This window comes from Pararge aegeria, chromosome 26, assembly GCF_905163445.1.
Source record: "Pararge aegeria chromosome 26, ilParAegt1.1, whole genome shotgun sequence".
Classification (NCBI taxonomy): domain Eukaryota; kingdom Metazoa; phylum Arthropoda; class Insecta; order Lepidoptera; family Nymphalidae; genus Pararge; species Pararge aegeria.
Window position 1 is genome coordinate 6,426,629 of NC_053205.1, and position 13,870 is coordinate 6,440,498.

The 13,870-nt window shown below is 36.8% G+C and overlaps 2 protein-coding genes across 2 annotated transcripts; one reads left to right on the forward strand and one right to left on the reverse strand.

Moving 5' to 3' along the window:
- The first annotated feature begins 355 nt into the window (after nt 1-355).
- LOC120635061 (hemolin-like) lies at nt 356-8,589 on the forward strand. Its single transcript, XM_039905964.1, has 6 exons — nt 356-477; nt 878-946; nt 2,873-2,993; nt 4,615-5,208; nt 5,588-5,790; nt 7,735-8,589. Exons 2-6 carry the CDS (start codon nt 901-903, stop codon nt 8,031-8,033), a joined length of 1,263 nt encoding a protein of 420 aa, XP_039761898.1. The 5' UTR covers nt 356-477; nt 878-900; the 3' UTR covers nt 8,034-8,589.
- A 1,932-nt stretch (nt 8,590-10,521) lies between these two features.
- LOC120635152 lies at nt 10,522-13,783 on the reverse strand. The gene is made up of 4 exons (XM_039906085.1): nt 13,225-13,783; nt 12,865-13,023; nt 12,021-12,169; nt 10,522-10,776 (listed from the first exon to the last, which is right to left on the reverse strand). The coding sequence occupies exons 1-4, from the start codon at nt 13,772-13,774 to the stop codon at nt 10,522-10,524; spliced, it is 1,113 nt and encodes a 370-aa protein (XP_039762019.1). The 5' UTR covers nt 13,775-13,783.
- Nucleotides 13,784-13,870: the final 87 nt, after the last annotated feature.

Here is a 13,870-nt window from a genome sequence, read left to right on the forward strand (position 1 = left end):
CCCAAGCTTTTTTATCGATTACAAAGTCCTTTATACTATAATAGGACTTTTCTATAAGCTTACGTTTAATACAAACTTTGAACTTTTTAAGAGACATCTCCACGATGTCAATTGGTAGGTTATTTTAGAATTGTATGCAATTTCCTTTAAACGAATTATGAATTAATTTATGTAAAAGAACGATTAAAAAAAATGCAAGAAATAAATCATTATCCGAACTATTCGCATCAATTATAAGAAATAGACATATTCAGCCTGACAAACTGACTACCTCATAATTTATATTATATTATTATTTTATATATTATTATATTGCAGTGTAACATTACACATAAGTACTTAGGTACTTTTTAACATACTTAATCATTATTTAGAAGATGACACACCTCGCCATATATAAACTTAAATAGAATCGAAAATCAGTTAAAAGTAATTTTCCCGCCAATTGATTTGGTATATCAATAGACATAGACAACTGTAAGTACTTTCAATTGTTTTTTTCTTAAATATTTATTACTGAAATTAAATAATAACTCTAAACTTAATGACATTGGCTAATCTGTGGAAAGCCAGGAGGAAAAAAAATAAGAGCTCTTATTACATACAAATCGAACATTTGTTTTCGACATGTTTTTTTTTAAGTTATACTTCTTTTGGCGCATGGAGAAAAATTATGAGAGTGAATTTTTATGATGCGCGCGCACACACTTTTTTTTATTAGTGTAAAAAACTTAAAAGGTTGAAACTATGAAAGTGTATACTAATGTATGTGTTGATATGAAAAATGGGTTAAAAATAATTCTTAAGGAGTATCTACCTATTGAAAATTAAATAACTTTTATGTCTTTTTGTAAATTCAAGGTTTTTTTTTTTTCAGTGCAATACGTGACCAATTATAGAATGATACTCATAAATTTTGTTTTGCTGACTGTCACTGGAGTGTTAGGTAAGAAATCTTAATTATTTTATGTACGTTACTTTAAGTACCATATTATTTAGGTGTGTAGGGAGCATATTTTTGTTATGTTTATGTTTTAGTTTTGGTGTAAGTATTAGTTGTCATCATATTTTTGACTGAAAGGATTTATTTTTAATAAAATACTTTTTGTTTATATTATTGTTGTGTGTAGGTTGGCAACGTATTTGTTGATTATGGGAATTTTCTTAAATAAAACAAAATGTTTATATTATATTTTGGTGTGTCGACACCACTTACTTTTAAAGTTTTTGAACACGTCCCCTGTTCCAAATAAAACAGCATTATAAGCCCTTGGGATTTTGCTTACTATTCCATGTTTATGGCGTCTTAAACTACTTACAACAGAGCATACTTACCAGCGCGTTCTTTCATAACAGTATATTATGCAACGAGTAATGTTACATATCATTTTATAGTCAAGGCTGTATTGGGCGCGTGAGCTAATAGCAAATGCGTTAAGAAAGCCGAGAGTGTAACAAGTAATGTAAAGTCAAAGTCAAAGTCAAAAATATCTTTATTCAAGTAGGCCCATAGGTGGCACTTTTGATGCGTACATGAGATTTACACTGTAGTGAGATGATGGCGATAACCATATTCCATATTCGTAAGATTAAAACTAAAGCTACGAGGGTTCCAAACGTGTCCTGGTCTAAGAAGAAGCCCACAACAAACTTAGCCGGGTGTTTTTTTTTTGTTATCACCATCTCACAGTGTCATTTAAAATTATTAGAAGAGCAACCTGGTTAGAGCAATAGTTCACACCCAAGCTTTTATATCGATTAAGTAGTCCTTTATACTATAATAGGACTTTTCTATAAGCACTTGCGAGGAAAAAAACAGAATAAACTTTGAAATATATTCTCAGAAAATAACTGACCATTTTATGCTGCTTTCGCATTATAAATTGTAAATTTGTAATTGTGTGAATTGCTCTCTAGATTTTGGTCGTAATACTCGTAGTTTATTTACTCGCGATTAGTGCCTGGATTATAATTCAAGGCGGAGTAAAATCTACTATCGCACTACTTTCCAATTTAAACTGGTCATTTTAAATTATTAACAAAAGACCAAAAAGCGAAAATATTAATCACGGAAAACGGCGCGACGGCTTTTTTTTTTAAAAACATGCCATAAATTAAGGCACAGTTGGTTTTACTGTGCTCTATATTACTAAGCGATAAGGCCGCCCTTTGTATCCTACTTTTTAAGTTTATTTTTGTTGTGTCCATTTTTTTTTTCCTATTTGTGGTGTACAAATAAAGTGTATAAAAAAATAAAATAAATAGATATTCTAATATTAAATTTAGATTGGCCGATTGGCGCAGTGGGCAGGGTGCTTGCTTTCTGATCCAAGGCCGTGAGTTCGTTTCCCGCAACTGCAAAATGATTGTGTGATGGACATGAATGTTTTTCAGTGTCTGGGTGTTTATTTGTATTTTTAAAAGTATTTTTAAAAGTATTCATAAAAATATTCATTAGTTATCTTAGTACCCATAGGCCATAACACAAGCTGTGTTACTTTGGGGCTGGATGACGATGTGTGTATTGTCGTAGTATATTTACTTATTACTTTATTTATTTAGGCGCATCGCTGCCCGTAGACCAAACGCCAGTTCTGAAACAGCTTCCATCCGAAGTGCTGTTTAGAGACAACAATGAAGTGTCTATCGACTGTGTCACGACAAGCAAGACGGGCAGAGTGGGACTCTTACATACAAATCCAACATTTGCTTTTCGACATGTTTTTTTTTTTATTAGTGAAAAAACTTAAAAGTTTGAAACAATGAAAGTGTTTACTAATGTACGTGCTGATATGAAAACTGGGTTAAAAATAATTCTTAAGGAGTATCTACATATTGAAAATTAAATTTATTAAATACTTTATTTATTTAGGCGCATCGCTGCCCGTAGACCAAACGCCAGTGCTGAAACAGCTGCCATCCGAAGTGCTGTTTAGAGACAACAAGGAAGTATCTATCGACTGTGTCACGGAGGGCAACCCGGGAGGAGTGAGGTATGTCATTTTTATTTAGTCATTTTTGACCCATTACCGGCCCAGAGGTCTGCTCTCAGAATGAGAAGGATTTAGGCCGTCGTCCACCCCCCTAACTTATTAGACTTCACACGCCTTTGATAAAATAACGAAAAACTGTCATGCAGGTTTATCCCTATCCGGCCGACTGGCGCAGTGGACAGCGACCCTGCTTTCTGAGTCCAAGGCCGTAGGTTCGATTCCCACAACTGGAAAATGTTTGTGTGATGAGCATTAAGTGTTTTTCAGTGTCTGGGTGTTTATATGTATTTTCTAAGTATTTATGTATATATAATTCATAACAATATTCATCAGTCATCTTACTACCCATAACACAAGCTACGCGTACTTTGGTCCTAGGTGGCGATGTGTGTATTGTCGTAGTATATTTATTTATTTTATTTATTTATCCCTATCCCTACTTTAATATCATAAATGTCAATGTAAGTTTGTTTGTAACGCTTTCACGCAAAAACTACTTAACCGATCCTCATGAAACTTTGTACACATATTCTTGGAAGTGTTAGAAGTAATATAGGATACTTTTTTATCCCGACATTAAGCTCGGTTCCTTTGGGAGAGGGGATGAAAGTGTATAATGATTTTTACGCCATAGCTCCGTCAAATTATAACCAATTTAAAGAATTATTTCTGTACTATAGAGGTTATAATATGTGTATAATTTTGCCCGAACTGTTGTTGGAGATAGAGGACAGAACTCCTCAGCGGACAGCAGCAAACCCCTCATTTAAGGCTTAGCGATACTGAATACTTTAATTATTTTTAGAACTACAACTAAATTTAATGCCACATCAAAAAACAAAATCAAAAGCAGACGAAGTCGCGGGCAACAGCTAGTTAAATATAATCTTAATATATATAAATCTCCTGTCACGATGTTTGTCCGCGATGGACTCCTAAACTACTTAACCGATTTAAAATTAAATTGGTATACCGTGAGCAGTCTGGTCCAACTTAAGAGATAGGATAGCTTAGATCTTTAATTATAGTCGCAATTTTATTTTATTTCAAATTATTTGTCTATAATTAATTGGCAGTCACATGTTATATATATATACTATATATACTCATTTAAAGCTTAGCGATACTGAATACTTTATATACAAAATCAAACGCAGACGAAGTCGCGGGCAACAGCTAGTTTTATATAAGGCAGCGGTGATAGCCCAGTGAGTAGTTATTCGACTTAACTTTCGAGGGGGCGAGTTCGAATCCCGGCACGCACCTCTAAATAAAGTTATGTGCGTTTTTAGCAATTAAAATATCACTTGCTTTAACGGAGAAGGAAACATGCACGCCTGACAGTTCTTCATAATGTTCTCAAAGGTGTGTGAAGTCCACCAATCCGCACTGGGCCAGCGTGGTGGACTACAGCCTTAACTGCGGCCTGTCATTGTGGGAGGAGACCCGTGCCCTAGTGGTGATGTTATCTGAGGAGCGTGAATGACTGAAATTTTAGAATTTGCAAACTCAAACGCGACAAAAGCTACGTTTTATTTCTAGCAATTTTAGTTACCTAAAGTATTTTTAGGTGAAGGAAATCGTGTTTTACACTAATGATGAAGAAATTATTTATTTCCAGTTACAAATGGCTGAAAAACGGCCAACCTTTTACACAGAATGGCGACATCGTCCAACGTGAAAACGAAGGTACTCTAATTTTCAAAAACCCGACCAAAAACGACGAGGCCCTCTACCAATGCCTCGCCGAATCCAAATACGGGGTTTCCACCACACGTGTCAATTTAAAACGAATGTACATAGACAAACCTAGAGTCGAAATGAGAAACCATAAACCAATCGAGGGGAAGATGTACAAACTGGAATGCGATATCCCAGATTCGTATCCAAAACCCGAAATTGTGTGGATATACCAATCATTGACAGACCCGAGTGCGTCTAGAAGCATCCTCGACCGTCGCATAACTTTGTCCCCCGAAGGCGATCTGTATTTCACTAACGTTACCAAAGAAGACACGAGTGGTAGTTTCAAGTATGTTTGTGTGGCGAGGAGTCAAGTTTCTGATAGCGATGTGGTATTGGCTGAACATGTGTTGGAAACTGTCGTGCCAGCCAGTGGACCGAAGGACAACGGAGTTTACCCGCTGTATGTCTCCAGCGATTTCACTGCTACAGTCGGATCTGTGACCATGATATACTGTATCTATGGTGGCACGTAAGTGTTTTAAATCTATTCTAAACCTCCGCTGCATACCCTCAGTTTGTCATCTCTGTGTATGTGATGTCAAAAAGAACATAAGGTTATCTGGAAGATCGCCTGGTTTGGTTGCCCGGAAGAGATTGCTATGTAGCGATAAAACCAAATTGTACGCATTGTGTGAACTTGTTATATAAAATTTTGCTGTATTTTATGTGGTGTACAATAAAAGTGTATTCATTAATTCATTCATTAACAGTCCGCTGGCATATTCATTAAAAGTCCGCTGGCATATTTATTAACAGTCCGCTGGCATATTCATTAACAGTCCGCTGGCATATTCATTAAAAGTCCGCTGGCATATTCATTAAAAGTACGCTGGCATATTCATTAACAGTCCGCTGGCATACCCGGACTGGTACAAAGACGGGAAGAACGTGAACAACTCGCCCAAAGATCGCGTGACCCGGTACAACAGGACCTCGGGGAAAAGACTGCTCATCAAGGACACGTGGCTGGAAGACCAGGGGACCTACATGTGTCTAGTGGACAACGAGGTTGGCGAACCGAAGCAACATACCATGCGACTGACAGTTGTCAGTGAGTAACCATTTTTTTTTCAACATACCAACACTTAGCTCCAACCTTTTAGTATTCGAAGATACAGCCTTGGGCGAAACACTTTTGCCTAGAAAATTCCCGGAAAGGCCTTTGCAGTGCATATTGGAAAACAGGTAGCAAAGCTCTTCCTACTCCTTGTATAAAAACTATGTCGCGTTGGAAACTTCTCTATGCCTCGCGTTTTAATATTTGAAAAGTGAGGGTGGAACTACATAAAATATCTCCAAAACAAACTTTCCAAAATTTTTCTTGTACAGTACCTATAGACCGTGCCACTAACTTTTTTTTTCGTATTGAATGGGTATAAGTAAGATTTCCAAATAGGTTGAAACTATACAGGAAAAATGTACGGCAAATGTACGATATTGTACGTTATTGCAGTAAACCGTGGATTAAAGTACATTTAGACAACATTAAATTGAGCCCCGATTCTGATTTCAATATGACGGGTTGTTTCTAAACCCAATGACTTATTTCGATTATAAGGAAATTCAAAATTCATTTATTTCAAGTAGGCCCAGTTTATAAGCACTTTCGAAACGTCAAGTCAGTCTGTTTGTAGTGACTCTACCACCGGTTCGGAAGGCAGATTCCACCGAGAATGGCCGGCAAGAAACTCAGCAGATTGCTCTTTTTCAACATTATTTTACAGTTCACTATGTTTTAAATTTAATATCTTGTGAGAGACGAGAGCGGCTGCTTCCAAGCAGACTTGTCGTTAAGGAATTCACCAATCGTATAGTAACATTATTAAATGGGTTTGAATGTTTATACTTATACATTGGCAGGTCCAAAATTACCTTGGGAATCGTATTATAAAAGCATATACTCAATCCCACAAATGACTTGATAAATTATGATAACGTGATCATTGGGAACACGGACGGGTCCTAAGTGAAAAAAATAATTTCTGCGTAGTCGGGTTTCCGATTTGAAATTTTATTTTATAGGTACCTACTTTATAATTTGATAATTTTTTTGAAGTGAAACTTCTTTAGGATCTTTGTGATTTCAAACCGGATGCTACGGAAAAAACGACAGACAGAGACACAAATACAAAAATGTGTAGGATGAAGCCGGCAAAGAATTTGTGACTGCAAAAATTTAAACACTAGAAGTAAGAATAAACTTACAGTGCAAAATACTAGGTTACATAAAATTCATAATTTGTTTGAAGGAAATTGCATACAATTCTACAATAAACTACCCAGTGACATCTTGAAGATTTCTCTTAAAAAGTTCAAAGTTTGTATGAAACGTAAGCTGATAGAAAAGTCTTATTATAGTATAAAGGACTAGGTAATCGATAAAAAAGCTTGGGTGTGAATTATTGCTCTAACCAGGTCGCTCTTCTAATAAATTTAAATTACATTGTGAGATGGTGATAACAAAAAAAAAACACCCGGCTAAGTTTGCTGTGGGCTTCTTCTTAGACCAGGACGCGTTTGGAACCTTCGTAGCTTTAGTTTTAAGTTGGAATGTGGTTATCGCCATCATCTCACTACCGTGTAATTCTTATGTACCTACGCATCAAAAGTGCCAACTATGGGCCTACTTGAATAGAGATATTTTTGACGTTGACTTTGACTTTGAATGAGACGGAAATATACATACCATTTTATCTGTTTTTTTCCTATTTAAGTTACCAAAGAGACAAATACATAAATGTATAGGACAGAGTGAGATGGAAAACATTTTATATTTTTTACCTATTCTAGTTACCATGGAAACTAAATAATAAACCTTACATTTATCCTAATAGTTCTGATACACTACATCCACCTCAATCTCTCGTAGGCTACTTTTCAGAAGTTACACGTCCGGCGTGTGTGAATAAATTGCACAGGATTTTTTTTTTTCCCGTTTCCACACAAATAAAAGTCGGTTTCCTTTTGCTCAGAGATCTCATTATTTCGTCCCCAGGTGCCCCACAGTTCACAAAGCAACCTGAACGGAAACTGACAGCACAGAAAGGCGGAGACATCACCGTTCACTGTCAAATCGCCGGCGTACCCGCACCAAAAGTGTCATGGTCACGGAACACGCAAAACCTGGCGCAAAACGACAAACTCCACATCCAATATTCCGTTCAAGGCAACGCTACCATTGCCGATTTGACTATTAAAAACTTGCAGGAAAACGACTCTGGTATTTATGGGTGCATGGGAGAGAATCCTAACGGTGAAATATACGCAGAGTCATTGGTTAATGTTCAATTATAACATTATTACGTTATTTGTCAATGGATTAGGAAACTAATAGCTGTATCGGGCCTTTGTCGGTGTATGCCCGACACATTAGGACAACATTCAGCTTCATTATCTAGTAAAGGCTCTGCATACGTGGTTGTGAGCGCGATGCATAATAACTGTTGGCGTATGTCCGACATGTACCTTTCCAAATCCAGGACTTTAGTTAGTTATTGTATACCCCACTTACAGAGTCCCAGCAAATGATAATGTTTGCTTTGCAAACCAAGTTTAATAGTAGTTTAGTTTTACTATAGATAAATTATGTTGAAATTGGGGGAGAGACATTCCATAATTGAGGTTTTTAACTTGAGCCTATTAGGCGTACGATGTCCTGAAAGTCTCTACTTTTTATCGGTGTTTATCCGACAAAAACAGTACACGAACATTTCAGTTTCCTTATTCATAATTATTAAGAATAGGCAGTTCATTTCTAAAAATAATGTGAAAAAACAAATATGTATATTACTACGCAAAGACAATTTCATCCGACTTGAACACGAAATGTTTTAAATAATATTCTATTTCAATAAAATATTCAATACAACCAAAATGTTTTTTTTCTTAGACGATAATGCCTTTAATATTATTTTTCAGATACACGCATGCTATTTTTTTGTTCATGTTTCCATAGAACGATAAATAGAGAAATTTTCTTTATACGCGTAAAAGAAAATTTAATAAAGATAAAATTATACGACATATTAATTATTAACTAATTTATTGGCAAACTTACAAATTACTTACAAATTAAAACAACGTAAATTCTTAATAATAAGTAGTACTTAAACCTTATATGGTTAAATAAAAAATACAAGAAAACCCTCAGTGTTCTTCTGTAGTTCTTATCATTAAAACTAACAAATTTTGTTCTACGACCTTTCAAAATTCAGTAGTAATTTATTTCACACAAAAATGATAATAAAGCATTTTATTTCTGTAAAGTGACATTACAACCCAAATACATGTCCCTGTTGCCAAACACTTGGCAGGAACAAACGAGTCGTGGTTCGCGCGCTGTTGTATCTATTTAAAATAATGAATATTGAATATTTCACAAACTATCGAGTTAAAAAAAAGTCGTAGAACTAATGTAAACTTTTAATAAAAAAAAAATTATAACTACATGCCGACGAGCTTTTTGGAATTTTTATTTAACCCTGTAGGTATACGAATATTATTATATTTATTGTAAAATTTGTCTAGGAGGTTATAGTAAACAAAATATCCAATAGAGCAGCATAGTCGCATTGACGACAAAGCTCTTTAAATAAAGATTAAAAAAAAAAATATCCAATGGGTGCCATTTTTGCATTAAGGCGATGCATAAAATAATGTATTTGCAGTCCATTCACAATAACTTGTGTCCTGTATAAAATAGGGGTCAAGTTATAGTGGATGGACTATAAACGCCATAGCGGCAAGGATACGAGGTAATTTTGCAACGACATTTTTCTGTAATACGTGAAATATTCGTTTAATAGTCACGATAGTGATGTTGTCACTATTTTTAATAGCTAGCACAATCTCGCCTACCTACGTTTACTGGATTAACGAAATCCATTCAAATCTTTCCTTATCCTAACGAGGAGTTTTCCACCCACTTGAGAGATTGATGGGAGACATTAGATATTATAAATAAACAATTTTCCTTAAGAAATATTCTAAACTTTTTGTGCGCAATACGTAGCTTTATAAAAAACACCTACATATTACATTTCATCTAAAGTATTAAGTAATAGGTACCCCAATGGCCACCCAATTCGGCGACGTTTTATCCCTACTAATCCCTACTAATATTATAAATGTCAATGTAAGTTTGTTTATTACGCTTTCACGCAAAAACTACTTAACCGATCCTCATGAAACTTTGTACACATATTCTTGGAAGTGTGAGAAGTATTATACTGTTTATCCCGACATTAAGCTCGGTTCGTTTGGGAGAGTGGATGAAAGTTTTTGACGATTTTACACCATAACTCCGACAAATTATAACCGATTTAAATAATTATTTTTGTACTATAGAGGTGTTTAATTTTGCCCAAACTTTGTGTAGATCTGATGAATGTGGTTGGAGATAGACGACAGAACTCCTCAGCTGTCAGCAGCAAACCCCTCATTTAAGGCTCTTTACTGAATATTTACTTGGCTCTTTACTTTTACTGAATACTTTATTTTTTTTTAGAACTACAACTAAATTTGATGCCACATCAAAGGACAAAATAAAACGCAGACGAAGTCGCGGGCAATAGCTAGTATTTTATATTTATCCCTTTCCTAGGATAATGCCACTCCCCGCTCCCCCTATTGGCTCTCCCTCTTGTCCAAAAATAGCTAATGTAGAAATACGCGGTGTCAAAATGAGATGAGAAAAAAATTTTGGGCGCCATTTTTAAACGTATCTTAAAAACCTAAGTACCCTCATTTAAGCTAATGTTGCCAGCGTGACAACCGAAACTCCCTAGCGCCCCCCTTCTGCGACGATCACTAGCGGCTTACCCTGCGCATCGTCATATATGCTGTTCGCATTTATATTGTAAAGGGAGACAACTCCATACGTCAGTATGACTGTACAGAAGAACGTCACCATTAGCCCAGCGAGAATGTGGGCATTGAAGTACGGCCCGCAGTTGACAGCGGGGCCAAAACACCGGGTGCGATCTGTGCTGTTGCTGCGGCGGCCGATGATATATTCCTTGAAATTGAAGGGCTGGATCTGGAAGACAACACGGTGCCAACTGGGAGGTTTCTACCTAAGTTAGAAATTATTGCATCGCGCGAAAGTTTACTAAGATTTTTAATTTTTAATTTTTTTTTTATTCCACTACAAGTTATTCCTCGACTGCAATGTCTAAGATGGTAGCGGGCTAACCAGTTAAGGAGTATGGTAGTCATACCCCTAATCGGTTCCTACGCGACGTCGCACCGGAACACTGAATCGCTTAGCGGCCGTCTTTGTCGGTATGATGGTAACTAGCCGAGGCCAAAGACTCCCACCAGACCAGAGAAAATTCAGAAATTATCAATTCCCAAATCGCCCATACTGGGAGTCGAACCCGCGACCTCTTACTTAAATACACAGCGCACACCGTTGCGCAAGGGAGGTCGACGAATATGACATTACCTATATGTTATAAAACGAGGGCCATCTAGTTATTTTACCGCGAGATCTAGTAACAATACTGTATTGACAATAAATTGCGCTATTATCCCTACTAATATTATAAATGTCAATGTAAGTTTGTTTGTTACGCTTTCACGCAAAAACTACTCAACTGATCCTCATGAAACTTTGTACACATATTCTTGGAAGTGTTAGAAGTAATATAGGATACTTTTTATCCCGATAATAAGCTCGGTTCCTTTGGGAGAGGGGATGAAAGTGTTTGACGATTTTACACCATAACTCCAACAAATTATAACCGATTTAAATAATTATTTCTGTACTATAGACGTTGTAATATGTGTTTAATTTTGCCTAAACTTTGTGTAGATCTAATGAATGTGGTTGGAGATAGAGGACAGAACTCCTCAGCGGACAGCAGCAAACCCCTCATTTAAGGCGTAGCGATACTGAATACTTACTTTATTTTTTTTTAGGAATTACAACTAAATTGAATGCCACATCAAAAAACAAAATCAAACGCAGACGAAGTCGCGGGTAACAGCTAGTATATTATATTTTATATATCATATTAATCTTTGTTAAGCTTTTTAGTATTAGGTTAGAATCGTGGAAGGTACCATTAATATACTTATTTCTGAAGCAAATCTTAATTTCTGTATTCCGGTCTGAAGGGCCGTGTAATTACAGTTACATGAGACTCAACGCCTACCTCTACGGTTAAGTTGCCGGCACTGCTCCTAGCGTGTGGTGTGTACAATAAAAAGGGCACTTCATATATGCACAAAATCACTGCCTACCCAATTTTTTTAAAAAAAATTTAATAAGAGGCTCACTTGGTAGTGCGTGATCGTGACCGCACTGCCGTCCCTCATGTTGACCAGCACGAGCGGTTCGCTGCAAACATACGACCAGTTCCACGGCGCGCCCACGCGTACTTCCGTGCGACCCACCTCCTCGCCCCACTCCAGTAGAGCCACGTTGTCTATGGCAAAAGGAACGTTCACTACAGGTTTTTAAATATTGGATCGAAGCAGACGTTACTTGTCGGAAATTCCATAATATGCCATGAACCCATTGACATCTTGGAGATGTCTCTTATAAAGTACAGTTTGTATTAAACGTAAGCTTATAGAAAAGTCCTATTATAGTATGAAGGACTACGTAATCGATAAAAAAGCTTGGGTGTGAATTATTGCTCTAACCAGGTCGCTCTTCTGATAATTTTAAATGACAATGAGAGATGTGATAACAAAAAAAAACACCACCCTGCTCAGTTTGTGGGCTTCTTCTTAGACCAGGACGCGTTTGGAACCCTCGTAGCTTTAGTTTTAAGTTTACGAATATGGTTATCGCCATCATCTCACTACCGTGTAATTCTCATGTACGTATCAAAAGTGCCACCTATGGGCCTACTTGAATAAAGATATTTTTGACTTTGAACTGTTGAGATACTCTGAGATCTGTTTGGTGTGGAGTATAAGGATTGAAGAAATTTTAAATTACACCATACAGATTCTCTTGCTTCTCGCGGAGTATAGCAAATTAAAGCTTAATTTTCATATCATATAACATTCAATTAAAGGTTTTGTTATGAGCTGTAAAGGTCGGCATTATATGGCGTAACCGTGAGCCTTCTTTTATATATCTCAATATTTCTTAGTTATGCTAGTAAAATACCAATAGTCCAACGGTCTTCTTTGAATCCAAAAGAGAATTCCAGTTCGAAGTCTGTGTAGGTCATTCGAGTTGTAAGTCCACGCTCGTCCCAAGACTCCTCTGCGACTACAGGAATTTGGCTGAACATGGATCGACGTAAGCCTATCGACGCGTAGACACCTAAAAAAATATAAAACTCGTAGTCTCGTACCTATTATATTTACCACTATTATCAGCCCTGATACCGAGCCAATTTACGGCACGGGTCTCTGACCAAGTAGATCTCTTATATGGTCGATTAACAATTAACACATTTTTAACCCCCGACTCAAAAACATTGATTCTGTACAAGAGAATTGGCACTATATACCAAAAACTAACCAATAAATTTAAAAAGTGCTCCGCTGCTAAAAATCGTGACTCCTGGATGGGGCCTAACATTCTCCGTTTTGGTGGGCACCAACTTCAATGTTTCCACAACAACCGGGTTAACTTTGCCAGTATAAAACGCCACCACTGGGCCGGCAGCGATCTGACGAACGACCAAATATACTTCCTGCATAAGCAAATCGTGACGCCTCAACGCGGACGACCGCGTCTCGTTCGCACCATCTTTAAAATAGATATAAAAGTGCCTCAAGTTTTTATCGTAAATCCGCAGTTTGGAACTCGAATCGCTCAAATAAAACACATAACTCGCTAATGGCTGCAGATGACTTTTTAGCGTCTTAAACGCTTGGCTCACAGATGGGAGGTAGGTAGCTTTTTTCTCCCTCAACTCTTGATCTAAATGGTAGAAGGGGGAGCCGATTTTATCTTTAATACTTATGTCTTCCGTGGAAAAGGTCTCCTCGACGAATAATACGACAACTTTAGACCGCTCTATGGCTACTTCAATAATGTTTGAGAAGTCTGATGACTTCATCTTCATGAATGGGCTCGCTTTATTTGGTAGGTTGGTGAGAACATTGTCGTAGTCTATCACAAATACGGGAGTTCTGTCCCTTTCAGCGATAGAAGATTGGAG